Here is a 16,382-nt window from a genome sequence, read left to right on the forward strand (position 1 = left end):
AAAAATACGAAATCCTATTCAACCAAACCGGACACCAAACCCCCAACCTTAATATTGATGTTGCCCTGCTGCCTCTCTACTAAAACAATATCAAGAGAGAGAAAAGGATGGAGAGAGAGAGAGAGACCTAGGGTTTACTACTATGATCAGAAGAAGTCACCGTTTTGCAACAAGAGAAGAACCAATGATATTTCTTTGGATCTACAGATCGAGATTCTTAACCGGTTGCCTGCAAAATCCGTAGTTAGGTTTATGGTCGTATCAAAATCATGGCAACAAATCATCCGCAGCAAGAGTTTCATCACATCGTTTCCCTTTCGACCCTTAACTCGACCTTTGCGTTTTTTACTTGCTTTATGCAATATAGAGGCCCAATCTGAACGCCTAAGTTGCAGCTTCTTCTCTTCTTCTTGGCTGTCTTTGTCATCAACATCAATATCAACCACTTTTCTATCCACAATAACACTTCCCCGCAGTCTAACCTTGTGCCGTAGTTATTACGTTAATGGTTTGTTGAAGATTGGAGATAGCATATGTAACCCTTGCACCGGAAAGACCCTGGATTTACCAAGGCTAGTAGAAACAACACCAAGCCGACCCAGGTGGTTTTTCGGATATGATCCTGTCAATAATCAGTACAAAGTATTGTGCATCACACCAAATCTTGCAGGACACGCAAATCAGTTTCAGGTATTCACATTGGGAGCTAAACCTAAAACATGGAGATCTATCGGTTGTGGCATTCCTCACAGCACTTTTTCTGACGGTCTGTGTATTGATGGGTTTGTGTACTACATTGCAAGCACGGGCACAGACATGTGTGTGATGAGATTCGATTTGAAGTCTGAGAAGTTTGATATCTTTGCTAGAGTATCTGAGAAATTGAAATCTTTGTTTTTTCCTGGCAACGGTTCTAGAAATTTGGTAAACTACCATGGCAAAGTAGCCATAGCCATTCGATCTTCTCGCTCAGTGCCTTCAATTGATTTGTTCGTTTTCGAAGCAGGAAAACAGGATTACAAAGAGAAGTCTATAGATAATCTCCCCCCGCTTCATTTACGTATGAAAGGTGTTATTAATCATACGGGTGGCATTATTTTTGCACCTAGCTATTTCGGTAGTGAGGTTACGCTTTTCCACCATGATCCCAAGGGAGCTCGTTTTAAGAAGATGGCGTTTGAAGTTGACGCAAAGCATGTTTGGCTTACTGTATCAAATTGTTACATGGGTTACGTAGAGAGTCTCATGCTGATGTAAGCTAGGGAGATTTATTATTTCCTTCGTTTGTTGTGGGATGTTACCACTACAGTTCATGTCTCTTATCTCAACATGTTATTCAATTCTCATTTGGTTGTATCCAATCTTTCCTATATATTATTCAATTAAACTCGATATGTCGTTGCTAATAAGTGTTGCCTTGTACAATGCACAAGAGAGTAAAAAACATGGTGTCCAATAGCCTGTCCAGGCCACTGAAGCATATTTCGACCGTCGCATTACACAATAGTTCGTTGAAGACTAAAGCATGTCGTGTTACAAAAAAAAAAAAATAAAGCATGTCCTGGAGACCTGTGAACATATATACAAAAAAAAAACTTAATTATAGGTGAAATTAGAAGCTTTGCAAATTTTTAATATTTATGAAAAACCTTAAACTACATTAATTTATAGAGCGATTTGTTGTGATAGCCTATCATGCAAACAAAAACAGCACTTCCACGCAACAATAGAAAAATCGAGATTGTGGGAATCAGGATCAAACACCGTTCTCTTCAAAGTGGCCTTATGTATTATCTCTCTTTCAACTTCTTGCGGTTTTATCACCTTTCTACTAACTGTAGTTGCTAAGCAGCCTTAGTCAAAATTTGGATTTTGGTTCGTAGAAAGAGACACACAAATTTAATTTAGAGAGAAGGAAAGCTTTTCAGAGAAGTGTTTTTTTCTTGATTTAAATATAAAACTAAAGTATTTTAATTTGATTTTAGACCGAAAACTTATCGAAATGAAAGTGGGAAGCCCATTAATCAATCATACTAATGGGGCCCTACTGCGTCTCTATTAAAACAACATCAAGAGGGAGAAAGAAGTAGAGAGAGAGATAGAGTGATTTACGACCATGATCAGAAGAACAACATCAAGAGGGAGAAAGAAGTGGAAAACTTTTTTTTTTTTTTTTGCCATGTTATACGCCACAAAGCCACCGTAGACATTTTTGCCATGTTTTGCCATGATATTAAAACAACTAGGGTTTACGACCATGATCAGAAGAAGTCTCCGTCTTTGCAACAAGAGGAGAACCTATGTTGTTCCTTTGGATCTGCAGATCGAGATTCTTAGCCGGTTGCCTTCAGAATCCGTAGTTAGGATTATGCTCGTATCTAAATCATGGCGAGAAATCATCCTCAGCAAGAGTTTCATGAGGTTACGATCCTTGACTCAGCCTTTGCGTTTCCTACTAGCTTTACAGGATATAGATTACCAAACTGGACGCATAAATTGCAGCTTCTTCTCTTCTTCTTCTTTATCGTCATCATCAACATCGATATCAACCACTTTTCTATCCACAGTAACTTTTCCTCTCCGTCGTCGAGCCTCGTACCCTAGTTATTACGTGAATGGTCTGATCAACATTGGTGAGTTCATATGTAACCCTTGCAACGGGAAGACCGTATCTTTGCCGAAGCTTGTCAAAATAACAGCTGCTAGTAGACGAAGGATAACCGAGCGATTTTTTGGATATGATCCTGTCAATAATCAGTACAAAGTATTGTGCATCACCATGCATCCTGTAGGACGAGCAACACAGAGTTATTTTCAGGTATTTTCTTTTAACTAAATGTAAAATTAATCAAACAAAAAAAAAACATTACGGCCAAAGATCATCTAAGCTGATGGTTTTTATATTACATTTCGCATATACATTTTCCCAGAATTTAGTTTTTTCGAAAACCAAATTTGTAACCTTTCAGGTATTCACATTGGGAGCTAAACCTAAAACATGGAGATTCATCGATTGTGGCATTCCTCACACAACTTTGTCTAAAGGTCTGTGTATTGATGGGTTTGTGTACTACATTGCGAGGACGGACGCAAGAATGATGTGTCTGATGAGATTCGATTTGAACTCTGAGAAGTTTAATATCTATGCTAGAGTATCTGAGGAAATGAAAGCTTTGTATTTTCGAGACAACGGTTCTAGAACTTTGTTAAACTACCATGGCAAAGTAGCCGTAGCCATTCAGCCTTCTCACTCAGTGCCTTCAATTGATTTGTTCATTTTCGAAGCAGGAAAACAGGATTACAAAGAGAAGTCTTTCGATAATCTTCCCCAGCTTCATTTGCGTGTGAAAGGTGTTATTAATCATATGGGTGACATTATTTTTGCACCTAGCTGTTCCGAAGGTGATGATATTGTTATTATCCACCATGATCTCAAGGGAGCCAGTTTTAAGAAGATGAAGTTTGAAGTCGCAAATCATGATTGGTTTAATGAATCAAATTATTTCATGGGTTACGTAGAGAGTCTTATGCTGATTTAAGCTGGGGAGAGTTATCATTTTTTTTGTTTATTGTGGGATGTTGCCGCTACCGTTCATGTCTTTTGGTTCCATTTACTCTTTCCTATATATTATTCTTCTAAACTCGAGATGATGTTCCTAATAAGGTTATGCCTTGTACAATGCACAAGACAGAAAAAAAAAAACGTTGTCTCCAATTGCTTGTCCAGGCCTTTAAAGCATATTTCAACCGGCACATTACACAGTAGTTCGTTGAAAACTGAAGCATGATCTGGCGACCTGTGAACATATATATATACTAGGAGTTTTCCAGCGCCATGTGCAGAAATAGTAATTTTAACATAACATTTTTTATTTCAAAAAAAATTTTGATTTATATTTCAACATTATTAATTTATATTTCAACTTCAATAGTTATAAAAAATCATAAACATATTTTTGTAATCTTATTTCTTTTGATTTGGTATAAATATTTAAATTTTATTTTATTTAAATTTTAATAAAGATAAAATTAGATTTTATAAAAATAGTTTTAATTATATTAGTGTGTTTAATGATTAGTTATTTTAAATATATATATATATATATATATATATTCCCATCTAATTTTAAATATATACATATATATTTACATATAAATATAAATTCTAATAAATTTTAAATTCTGTTTGTTTTAGTTAAACTGATAAATCTTTTTGTTAATTTAAATGATGAAGATGAACAAATAAATTTAAATAATGTTTAAATATTTAACTATCAATTTTTTTTTGGATTAGTGTTACTTTATTTAGTTTATTTTTATTAATGTGAGATACATATATACGTATATATTATTATTTTAATTGGGATATATGAATTACTAATATATTTAATAGTTTACCATAAATAAATATTTATATGGAAAATTGACATTAATGATGATATATGAGTTATTTTTGTTACCATATTTAAAATCTCTGCAAAAAAATTTAAATTTTTATAAGGAAATTTTACATCTCACAATTAATATGATGCCATGTCACTATTTTTTAAAACCATGTCATCAATTATAAATGCCATGTCATCTTTTTTTCAGCGAGAATGATTGTAGTGACGACATGTGTATAAATCACTTCGCAAATATAGTCTAGGGGATATATAAAACATAAAAAAAAACCTTAGGCCTTGATTGGTAGAGCATTGTCATTAGCATTATGCTTTACATTATCCAATCAACATTTGTTAGAAAAGCATTTGGAGAAGCATTTACTAAATAGTAATGCTGTTCAATTGCTCTCTAGCAAATGCTCTCATATGAAGCTTTTAGAAGAGCATTTGCATTTATAATTTATAAAATTAATGAAAATATTTTTTAAAATTACTAAATAAAATAAATAAATTGTATATCGTTTTAATTTGATATGTTAATATATATATATATATATATATTAGAAATATATTCATTAAAAATAAATAAACAATTTAGCAAAAACATACGACTCCTACATCATATTTTTTTATAGCATACAACTACTGCTAATGCTAATGTTGTACCAATCAAGACCTTAGTGTATGTTAAATAGAAACTTTACTAATTTTTAATATTATTAAAAACAGTAGAGCACAATCATTGCAGGTTACAAAGGACGTTACAAATGAGGTTTTAATGGTTTGGATCCCACAAAATGACAATAACCGGTTGCAAAAGGTGTGAAAGAAGAAACGATCGTGATGGGTTTTTTCAACTGTTCGCGGGCCCCACCGACACGTGGCGGCCCGCGATTGGTTACCTTTTTAATATTTTTTTTTAAATCAACCAAAAAAAAATTAGAAACCCAAAAAGGATTTCACCGATAATGATGGTCTTAGACTACATTAATTTATAGGCGGATGGATGTGATATAGATATCAGGAAAAAAATTATATTTTGCAGTGTAATGATAAATCGTCGCTTTTCTCTCATGTAGACTCTAAGGTTCTAAGTTGGATGGTTAGAACATCCTCTTAAAATCATCTTAATAAGACATTATAGCTTTTGATGTAGAAAAAAGAAGAACACAGGCTTTACAACCATGATCCAATATAACACTCTGCATATTTTACCTGAATTCAAACTTTACAAAACTTGTCATCTCAATGGTTTGGGAGGATAATCAAAGGAATCCCAATTCACAAAGACCAAAAGGCACCTCAGCTCACAAAATGCATTAGTTTCAACAATGAACTTCAACTTGGACGAAGAACCAATTACTTTTTTTTGAGGGAATACCGGAACAAGGCTTCTGGTTAGCCGTATGAGAAACAGTGTTGACGAATACTAATCTTAAATCATGAAAAATACTAATCTCAAATCAAACTAATCAAACTGCACCGGTTGCACGTCTCAGATTGTGTGTATATTTTATCTGAGATCCAGTAAGATCTTTATTGTTGAACCCTAGTATACAAAATATATGAAAAAAAAACTTAATTAAGACTGAAATAGAAAATGTACAAATTTTTAAATATATGAAAAAACTTAATTAGGAGTAAAATATAAAATGTAATTTTTAAATATATGAAAAAAACTTAATTAAGAGTGAAATAGGAAATGTACAAAATTTTAAATATATGAAAAACTTAACTAAGAGCGAAATAGAAAGTTTAAAAAATTTAAATATATGAAAAAATTAGTTGAGAGTGAAATATAATATGTACAATTTTTTAAATATGTGATAAAACTTAATTAAGATTGAAATAGAAGATGTACAGATTTTTCAATATATGAAGAAAAAAAAACTTAATTAAGAGTGAATAGAAAATGTACAAAATTTTATATATATGAAGGAAAAAAATCAATTAAGATTGAAATAGAAAATGTACAAAATTTAAAAAGTATGAAAAATCTTAAAACTATAATTTATATAAAAAAAAATAGAGTACCTTTTATTTGATTTTAAACCAGAAACCGAGTTATCCAAACCAAACCGAATGGAAGTGGGAAGCCCATTTAACGATGATGCGGCCCTGCTGCGTCTCTATTAAAACAATATCAAAGAGGAAAGAAGATGTAGAGAGAGAGAACTAGGGTTTCCAGACCATGAGTCTCCATCTTTGCGACAACGTTGTTCCTTTGGATCTGCAGATCAAGATTCTTAGCCTCCTGCCTTCAAAATCCCTAGCTAGGTTTATGACCGTATCTAAATCATGGCAAGAAATCATCAGCAGCAAGAGTTTCATCAGATCGCGATCCTTGACTCATCCTTTGCGTTTCCTCCTCGCTTTATACGATACAGATTACGAAACTGATCACATAAGTTACAGCTTCTTCTCTTCTTCGTCGTCATCATCATCGATACCAACCACTTTTCTATCCAAAGTAACTTTGCCTCTCCATAAAACCTATTACCCTACTTATTACGTTAATGGTTTGCTGAACATAGGAGAGATCATATGTAACCCTTGCACCGGAAAGACCGTATATTTACCAGAGAATATTGTCTGCGGAAGAACAGGCACAGCCGAGCGCTTTTTCGGATATGATCCTGTCAATAACCAGTACAAAGTATTGTGTCTCACCCCGTATACTGAAGGAGACACAAAAACGAATTACGTTCAGGTATTCACATTGGGAGCTAAGCCTAAAACATGGAGATTTATCGATTGTGACATTCCTCACATAACTTGGTCTGACGGTCTGTGCATTGATGGGTCTTTGTACTACATTGCCAGCCTGGACAAAGGAATGTGTCTGATGAGATTCGATTTGAACTCTGAGAAGTTTGATATCTTTGCTAGATTATCTAAGAAAATGGATACTTTGTTTTTTCTTGACGAAGGTTCAAAAACTTTGATAAATTACCATGGCAAAGTAGCCATGGCCATTCGACCTTCTTACTCAGCGCCTTCGGTTGATTTGTTCGTTTTCCAAGCAGGAAAACAGGATTACAAAGCGAAGTCTTTTGATAATATTCCCCAGCTTCATTTACCTATAAAAGGTGTTATTAATCATATGGGTGACATTGTTTTTGCACCTCTCCATTCCAGAATTGAGGTTAATGTTATCCACCACGATCTCAAGGGAGCTAGTTTTGAGAAGATGAAGTTTGATGTTGACGCAAAGAGTGGATTGGAATTTAGGTCAAATTATTTCATGGGTTACGTAGAGAGTCTTATGCTGCTGTAATTAAGTTAGAGAGAGTTGTTATTATTTCCTTCGTTTGCTATCGGATGTTGCCATTACAGTTCATGTCTCTTGTCTAAACATGTTATTCTCTTTTGTATGCATACAAATCTTTCCTATATATATATTCAGTTAAACTCGATATGTTGTTGCTTATAACTTTTGCCTTGCACAATGCAGAAGAGAGTAAAAAGCATGGTCTCCCATGGCTTGTCCAGGCCACTAAAGCATATTTCGACATCACATTATTACAATAAGTTCGTTGAAGACTGAGCATGTTTAAAAAAAAAAAAGACTGAGCATGTTTGGAGACTTGTGAACATATATACAAAATAAAAAACCTTGATTAAAAGCGAAACAGAAACTTTACTAAATTTATAATATTAATAATAAAAAACCTTAAACTGCGTACATTAGTTTATAGATAGAGTAAATTGGTGTAATATAACTAACTATGAGGAAGAAAGCACCAATTCCACACGGATTCTCTTGCCGAGGGATTCTAGTGAATTGACCATGACTTTCTCTCTCTAAATCCTCCCAAAAACTAATTTCATATTTGCTCTGTTTGGTGGCCGGGGTCCTCTCTTCCGCCTGTCACCATCCCCTTTCTCTATATTTCACTTTCCACCTCCTTCCCTCACTATCTCTTTTATCCACTTTTATATACTTGCTTCTCTGGATCTCCACTAGGTCTCTTCTGTTTCGCCAGCGGTTTTAAACGAGTAACCGAGTGTCGTTAGTGTCTTCGTCGTCTCTAGAGGAGCGGTGAATTGCTGGTTTCGTTTGGTTAGCTGAAGGGTCCCCTCCCCTAGGGTTGTTTCTTTCGTTGTACTCTGCCTCTTGGACGCTTTCTTAGCATACCTTCTACGAGATGTAGCTGGAATAGAGAGTATAAACAGTTGCCTACATTTCAAGAGACTACTTGTGTTTCAATGAATGCTTTTGTTTATGACCTTTTGGATCTATAAGTACTTCCTCCTTGAGCTTAACCATGTGTTTAAGATTTTTTTGTGAGGTTTTCTGATAACTTTTTTGTTAAGTTCAAATGAAAGTGGGAAGCCCATTAACAACTTTAATGCGACGTGCTGGCTCTAATAAAAAAATACCAAGAGAAAAAACATTGTAGAGTGAGAGAACTAGGGTTTCCGACCATGAGAAGAAGTCTCCGTCTTTGCAACAAGAGGAAAACAAATGTTGTCCCCTTGGATCTACAGATCGAGATTCTTAACCGCTTACCTGCAAAATCCCTAGTTAGGTTTATGGTCGTATCCAACTCATGGCAAGAAATCATCCGCAGCCATACTTTCATCAGATCATTTCCCTTTCGATCATTGACTCAGTCTCAGCCTTTGCGTTTCCTCCTCGCTTTGCACGATAAAGATGACCAAACGGGACGCCTAAGTTGCAGCTTCTTCTCTTCTTCTTCTTCTTCGCTATCGTCGTCCTCAACATCAATATCAACCACTTTTCTATCCAAAATAACATTTCCTCTCCGTTGTCGAGCCTCGTACCGTAGTTATTACGTTAATGGTCTGATGAACATGGGTGAGATCATATGTAACCCTTGCACCTGAAAGACCATATCCTTACCAAGGGATAAAAGACCAGCCTTCTCCACACGCTTTTTCGGATATGATCCTGTCAATAATCAGTACAAAGTCTTGTGCATCACCCCGCATCGACTCTCAACACAGCATGACTTTCAGGTTTTTTTTTTAATTGAATGTAAAATTAATTAAACAAAAATAAAAGATTTTTACAGACAATGTTTTTTCTTTACATTTCTCAGGTGTTTTTTTCCATAATTTATCTTGTAGAAAATCAAATTTGTAACCTTTCAGGTATTCACATTGGGAGCAAAACCAAAATCATGGAGATTTATCGATTGTGACATTCCTCACCGTACCTGGTCTAACGGTCTGTGTATAGATGGTTCTGTGTACTACATTGCGTACACGGGCGCAGTAACTATGAGTCTGATGAGATTTGATTTGAACTCTGAGAAGTTTGATATCTTTGCTAGAGTATCTGAAGAAATGAAAGCTTTTTGTTATTTGGAGAACGGTTCAAGAACTTTGATAAACTACCATGGCAAAGTAGCCACAGCTATTCAAACTTCTTATGAGCCACCTACAATTGATTTGTTCATTTTCGAAGCAGGGAAACAGGATTACAAAGAGAAGTCTTTCGATAATCTTCCCCAGCTTCATTTGCGTGTGAAAAGTGTTATTAATCGAGCGGGTGATGACATTATTTTTGCTCCTCACCATTCCAGAAGTGTGGCTACTGTTATCCACCACGATCTCAAGGGAGCTAGTTTTAAGATGATGAAGTTTGAAGTTGACGTTAAGGGAGATTGGTTTACTGAATCAAATTGTTTCGTGGATTACGTAGAGAGTCTTATGCTGCTGTAAGCTAGAGAGAGTTGTTATTATTTCCTTTGTTTGATGTGGGATGTTCCCAGTACATTTCATGGCTCTTGTCTCAACATATTTGTTCTCTCATGTTCGCATTCACTCTTTCCTCTTTTCAAATTTCTATTTATATATGCACTACAAGAAAAAGTTCATATACCGAGGGCACATATTATCGGACAGTCGTCGTATTCCAATAACTCCGGCACACTTCCGAGAACCAAAAATTTGTCGGACTTTGAGCGTCGGAAATCAGTGTATGTCGTCAAGTCCTCGAAAGGTTCCGACTTCCGACAAATACTTAATTTTTCGTAACGTTCTCGGAATTGGTTGTCGGAACTCGATATGTTGTTGCAAATAAGTTTTGCATTGTACAATGCACAAGAGAAGAAAATAAATGGTCTCCAATGGCTTGTCCAGTCCACTAAAACATATATATTTCCACCGTCACATTACATGTCTGGATCCTGTGAACATATATATATTAAAAAACCTTTGTTAAAGGTGAAAAAACGTTACTAGTATTCAATATTGATGAAACCTTAAACTACATTAATTTATAGAGCGAATTGGTGTAATATACACCTATCATGAAGAAAGAAGCACTCCCACGCAACTATAGAAGCAGGATATGTTGAGTCAGGATCAATCACTTAATTCATCTTTACTATAACTTCTTTTTGAATTGAAACGTGCATCCTTAACATCTTTCTATTCTTAGGTGCAAAGTAGTCTTAACCGAAATTAGGATTTTGGTTCTTAGAGAAGGATTCAAGAAAACTTTTAAAAGAAGTGTTTTTTTTTTAAAAGAAAAAGTTATATATAGAACTATAGAGTATTTTGTATATGATAGACCCAAATCGAAATGAAAGTGGGAAGCCCATTAGCCAATGCCGCACTGCTACCTCTGTTAAAAGTTAAAACAATTTCAAGAGGATTCACAAAGAGAGAACTAGGGTTTCCGACCATGATCAGAAGAAGTCTCCGTCTTTACAACAAGAGGAAAACCAACGTTGTTCCACTGGATCTACAGATCGAGATTCTTAACCGGTTGCCTTTGAAATCCGTAGTTAGGTTTATGCTCGTATCTAAATCTTGGCGAGAAATCATCCTCAGCAAGAGTTTCAACGTATCGTTTCCCTTACGATCCTTGACTCAGCCTTTGCGTTTCCTACTCGCTTTACAGGATAGACATTAACTGAACAAATAAGTTACAGCTTCTTCTCTTCATCTTCGCTATCCTCGTCATCAGCATCAATACCAACCACTTTTCTATCCAAAATATCATTTCCTCTCTGTCGAGCCTCGTACCCTAGTTATTACGTCAATGGTCTGATGAACATGGGTGAGATCATATGTAACCCTTGCACTGGAAAGACCATATCTTTACCAAGGCTGAAAATACCAGGGAGAGCCAGACGCTTTTTCGGATATGATCCTGTCAATAATCAGTACAAAGTATTGTGCATCACCCCGAATCCTGCGGGACACTCAACACAGGATTAGTTTCAGGTATTTTTTTTTATTGAATGTAAAATTAATCAAAAAATTTTTTTTTTACAGCCAATGTTTTTTATATGTACATTTCTCAGGTATATTTTTCCATAATTTATGGTCTTGTAGAAAACCAAATTTGTAACCTTTCAGGTATTCACATTGGGAGCTAAACAAAAATCATGGAGATTAATCGATTGTGACATTCCTCACATAGCTTGGTCTTACGGTCTATATATAGATGGTTCTGTGTACTACATTGCGTACGCGGGTGCGGGCACAGGAGCGATGAGTCTGATGAGATTCGATTTGAACTCTGAGAAGTTTAATATCTTTGCTAGAGTATCTGAGGATACCAGATCTTTGTATCATGAGAACAACGGCTCTAAAACTTTGATAAACTACCATGGCAGAGTAGCCGTAGCCATTCCATCTCCTCTCTTAGTGCCTTCCATTGATTTGCTTATTTTCGAAGCAGGAAAACAGGATTACAAAGAGAAGTCTATAGATAATCTTCCCCAGCTTCATTTACGTATGAAAGGTGTTATTAATCATACGGGTGATAACATTATATATGCACCTCACCGTTCCAGAAGTGAGGCTATTCTTATCCACCACGATCTCAAGGGAGCTAATTTTAAGACGATGAAGTTTGAAGTTGACGTTAAGCATGATTGGTTTTGTGAATCAATATTTTTCGTGGGTTACGTAGAGAGTCTTATGCTGCTGTAAGCTAGAGAGAGTTATTATTTCCTTCGTTTGATGTGGGATGTTGCCACTACAGTTCATGTCTCTTATCTCAACATGTTGTTCTTTTTTGGTTGCTTTCACTCTTTCCTCTTATTCAATTAAACTATTTTTAATCCCAGATGCTGTTTTTCTATATGTCACACCTGTGCTATGAACACAACTTTTGAATCGGATTTTCTACAACTAGACAATCTACCTTAAGAAAGAAGATGAAGACTGGTTATTCATTTGCCGAAATGGAAGAATTTCTCCATTTACGTTTTCAGTTTACTTATTGCTCAATATTTTTTATATCCTGTTCTTTGAAAGTTTGAACCGATAGCCTTGCAAAAAGTACCAAACTCACAGTATTAGAGCAAGAGCATTAGAGCATCATTATCGGCGTCCCAAACCGCGTCCTTACCGAATTAAACCGAAAAAATAAATCAAAATGAAATTAAAAAGAAGAAAACGTATGTTAGTTAAGAAGTTTTTGTGTCCGTCCTTAACGGCACGTGTCATCGCGGGAGAGAGTGTGCGTCTAGGGTTGGAACAGGGGAGTCGAGTCATTCTCATCCTCTCCCTTCTCTCTCTCAACGGCGATCTCGGTCTCACCCTGTTCCCTCTCCCAAAATCTGTCTCAGCCGTTCCGTCTCTCGACCTCTTTCTCCGCCGTTCCCTCTCTCGGCCGATCTATCTCTCCGTCTCCATCTCCCGACGTTTCCTCTCTCTCCCGATCCGTCTCTCGACCTCTTTCTCCACCGTTCCCTCTCTCGGCCGATCTATCTCTCCGGCTCCGTCTCCCGACATTTCCTCTCTCTCCCGATCCGTCTCTCGACCTCTTTCTCCGCCGTTCCCTCTCTCGGCCGATCTATCTCTCCGGCTCCGTCTCCCGACGTTTCCTCTCTCTCCCGATCCGTCTCTCGACCTCTATCTCTGCTGATCTATCTGTCTCCGCCGACCTATCTCTCCGGCTCTGTCTCCCGACGTTTCCTCTCTCCGCTGAGTCATCTCTCTGCCGTTTAATCTCTCCGCCGGTTGGAATCAAAATAAGGTAACGCTCAATCCTCTGTCCTCGTCGTTGTTACCGTTTGTGTGTGGTTGTTTGTTATTGTATGTGGTTGTTTGTGATTGTAAGTGGTTGGTTGTGATTGAATCATGGGTGATTGAGGAACTCGTAGTAGATGATTAGTTTGAAACTGATGGCAGTAGATGATGAATTGAACTACATTAACCATGATAAAATTCGTTTTTTTTAAATCTGATAGTACTAGATGGTGTTCGATTTGGAAATGTTGTGTCTGGTTTCTTCTCGTAGTAGATGAGTAGTTTGAAACTATAAGCAGTAGATGATGAATTGAACTACATAAACCTTGATAAATATCGTTTTCTTAAAACTGATAGTAGTAGCTGGTGTTCGATTTCGAAATGTTGTGCCTGCTTTCTTCTCGTAGTAGAAGTGTAGTTTGAAACTGAGATAGCAGTAAATGATGAATTGAACTACATAATCTTGATAAATTTCGATTTTTTAAAACTTATAGTACTAGATGATTAATTGAACTCTATAAACTGATAGTTCTAGCTGGTGTCCTATTTCGAAATGTTGTGTCTGCTTTCTTCTCGTAGTAGAAGAGTAGTTTGAAACTGAGATAGCACTAAATGATGAATTGTACTTCTCTTGTAGTTTGTTTGAAACGAAATTCAGTAATTCATTTTGTCAAGTTGTTAAGTTCCACTTGATAGCTTTTAAGTTGTGTAGTCTGTAACACTAGAACTTATTAATAACTTTTGATTAGACAACGGTAGTTGTTGGTTGAGCATTAACACTAGAACTTATTACACTTAACACTTGCACCTATTAAACCCCAACCATCGAACATCTTCTTTATTCAGCTCTCCGCTTAGCTAAAATCAGTAACCAAATATTTTTTTTCCTCTATAAACCCTTCTCTGTAGTAATTGCCATGGATCCAAGGAATCCATATAGCCAGTCCGCTAGCTATCTAGGCCTTCTTCACAGTCAACAACCTAGTGTTGTCAATGAAAACTTTCCTTTTCAAAGTTTTCATTCTAGTACTGTTAACCTTGGAGCATCTGAACTCCCTCCTTTCAGTTCACAACCAACTGACCCTCCAAGTCAACCTGAAGCCATATCGGTCGAGCGAAGGGAGAGAAAGAAATGGACCCCGGCTGATGACGAGGTTTTAATCAGCGCGTGGCTCAACACATCTAAGGATGCGGTTGTTGCTAATGATCAAAATGCACGCACCTTTTGGAAAAGAGTTGGAGAATATTATGCATCTACTCGTCATGCTACAGAGGGTGAGAAGAGGGAGCATATCCATTGCAAGCAAAGGTGGCACAAAATAAACGAGGTCACCAACAAGTTCTGCGCCGCATACGCTTCTGCAGAAAGACAACAAGCCAGTGGCCAGAACGAAACTGATGTTCTGAAGGTTGCTCACCAGATCTTCTACGCTGATCATAACACCAAGTTTACTCTTGAACATGCATGGTGTGTGTTAAGGTTTGAGCAGAAATGGCTTAGCCTTAACACACCTCAACCCAGTGGCAGTTTAAAGAGAAAAACGGGTGAGCCAGGTTCCCAAGCGTCAGTTGGTGATCATGAGACCCGGCCTGAAGGTTCTAAGGCTGCAAAGGCAAAAAGGAGTAGCTGTAAGGGGAGGGATCTTGATGAGGTTAAGACCATTTGGGAATTCAAAAAGGAGGATTTGGAGATGAAGGAGAAATTGTCAAAGCTGGCAATACTTGACACTCTGCTTACTAGAGAGCAACCATTAAGTGATGCTGAAGAAGTAGTTAAGAATAAGCTGCTTGCCTTGTATTTCTGAGAATGATGAACAACAATTCTCTGTTTTAAATCTGTGTTTGATCTCTGTTGGTTGATGTCTACTATTTCTGTTTAAGTTTCTCCATGTAATGGACTGTCAGTGCTTAAGTTTCTTCATGTAATGGACTCCGTTTGCTATCAATAATATATATTATTTCTGTTTAAACTCTGTGTTGTTGTGTCTTGCATTCTTTCATTATGAACTCAATTAATTTTGGTAATAATAACATTGTCTATTTATGCAGGTTAAGTCTAACATGGGACATGACTACAGCTACAGCCAGCCCTCGGAGTCAGAGGATTTGTTTTGTAACTCAGTAAGTAGTGGTTTTAGCGAAACAGATGATCTAATTCGACGTGACCAAGCTGAGATTAGCTTACAGGCTCATTCATCAGTTCAGTACCCTCCACAACCGGAGGTTGAGTTTGGCTTCCCACAGATATGCTACTGTGGTGCTCAGCCTCTGCTTGCAACATCTACCGGTCGGAATAATCCAGGTTACATGTCGATATGCATAATCATATACTCATTTACTCTTCTATAAGTGATCATTTACTTTTCCGTATTATCACCACAGGGAGAAGATACTACACTTGTGTGAATGCAGACGATGGAGAGTGTCATATATGGAAATGGTGGGATGTTGCGGTGATGGAGGAAATGAGAGCTAGAGATAGACACGTGATTCAGCTGGCTGATAAGGTAGACAATCTGACCCTCTCCATCGACTATGAGACTCAACAGAAGATGGTTAGGCTAGAGAAGCTTGTGACTGATATAACCACGAAGAAATCTTTTTTTACCGGGAGGTTTGAGTACTTTGTAGGTGCTACGGTTCTCGTTTTGGTTTTAATAGGAACCCTGCACAGATTAGTTATATGACTTGATGAGCACGAGTACCCTGCATGGATTTGTAATATCTTATTGTTGTTTAATTTGAAGATGGACTTGTTGATACTTGTTAGTGTCTGATGTTATTGTTTGAAACATGGTATTGTTTGAAACAAGTTTACTTTGAAGTTTATTCTCGTGACCTTTTGCAGAATCTCTTACACATTATTCTCGTGACCTTATGCAAAATCTCTTACACATTATTCTCGTGACCTTGCCACTCACGAGCACACAGGAGACAACTCTAGTGACCTTGATATTTTTCACCAAAATAAGCTGCCAAAATGTCAGAAAACATTACACTCTAAAGTCACATGCTTTGTTTCTTTCTTCACCAAAG

The 16,382-nt window shown here is 36.7% G+C and overlaps 3 protein-coding genes and 2 pseudogenes across 3 annotated transcripts; all 5 read left to right on the top strand.

Annotated features, from left to right (window-relative positions):
* Nucleotides 1–57: 57 nt before the first annotated feature.
* Nucleotides 58–1,287, top strand: LOC106432469 (putative F-box protein At1g26515). Its single transcript, XM_022694795.2, has one exon. The coding sequence runs from the start codon at nucleotides 58–60 to the stop codon at nucleotides 1,255–1,257; it is 1,200 nt and encodes a 399-aa protein (XP_022550516.1). The 3' UTR covers nucleotides 1,258–1,287.
* A 940-nt stretch (nucleotides 1,288–2,227) lies between these two features.
* LOC106432470 (putative F-box protein At1g26515) lies at nucleotides 2,228–3,853 on the top strand. Its single transcript, XM_048749270.1, has 2 exons — nucleotides 2,228–2,807; nucleotides 2,938–3,853. The coding sequence occupies exons 1-2, from the start codon at nucleotides 2,228–2,230 to the stop codon at nucleotides 3,537–3,539; spliced, it is 1,182 nt and encodes a 393-aa protein (XP_048605227.1). The 3' UTR covers nucleotides 3,540–3,853.
* A 2,583-nt stretch (nucleotides 3,854–6,436) lies between these two features.
* LOC106408077 (putative F-box protein At5g15660) lies at nucleotides 6,437–8,652 on the top strand. Its single transcript, XM_013848904.3, has one exon. The coding sequence runs from the start codon at nucleotides 6,577–6,579 to the stop codon at nucleotides 7,660–7,662; it is 1,086 nt and encodes a 361-aa protein (XP_013704358.2). The 5' UTR covers nucleotides 6,437–6,576; the 3' UTR covers nucleotides 7,663–8,652.
* A 145-nt stretch (nucleotides 8,653–8,797) lies between these two features.
* On the top strand, nucleotides 8,798–10,418 carry LOC125582537 (annotated as a pseudogene).
* Nucleotides 10,419–10,875: 457 nt separating this feature from the next.
* LOC125582542 lies at nucleotides 10,876–14,313 on the top strand (annotated as a pseudogene).
* The last annotated feature ends 2,069 nt before the right edge of the window (nucleotides 14,314–16,382 follow it).

Source organism: Brassica napus, chromosome A2, assembly GCF_020379485.1.
Source record: "Brassica napus cultivar Da-Ae chromosome A2, Da-Ae, whole genome shotgun sequence".
NCBI lineage: Eukaryota > Viridiplantae > Streptophyta > Magnoliopsida > Brassicales > Brassicaceae > Brassica > Brassica napus.

Coding starts and splice junctions, on each gene's coding strand:
- LOC106432469 (XM_022694795.2), top strand. CDS start 58: ATGTTGCCCTGCTGCCTCTCTACTAAAACAATATCAAGAGAGAGAAAA.
- LOC106432470 (XM_048749270.1), top strand. CDS start 2,228: ATGATATTAAAACAACTAGGGTTTACGACCATGATCAGAAGAAGTCTC. Junction 2,808..2,937: donor TGTAGGACGAGCAACACAGA/GTTATTTTCAGG, acceptor CCCAGAATTTAG/TTTTTTCGAAAACCAAATTT.
- LOC106408077 (XM_013848904.3), top strand. CDS start 6,577: ATGAGTCTCCATCTTTGCGACAACGTTGTTCCTTTGGATCTGCAGATC.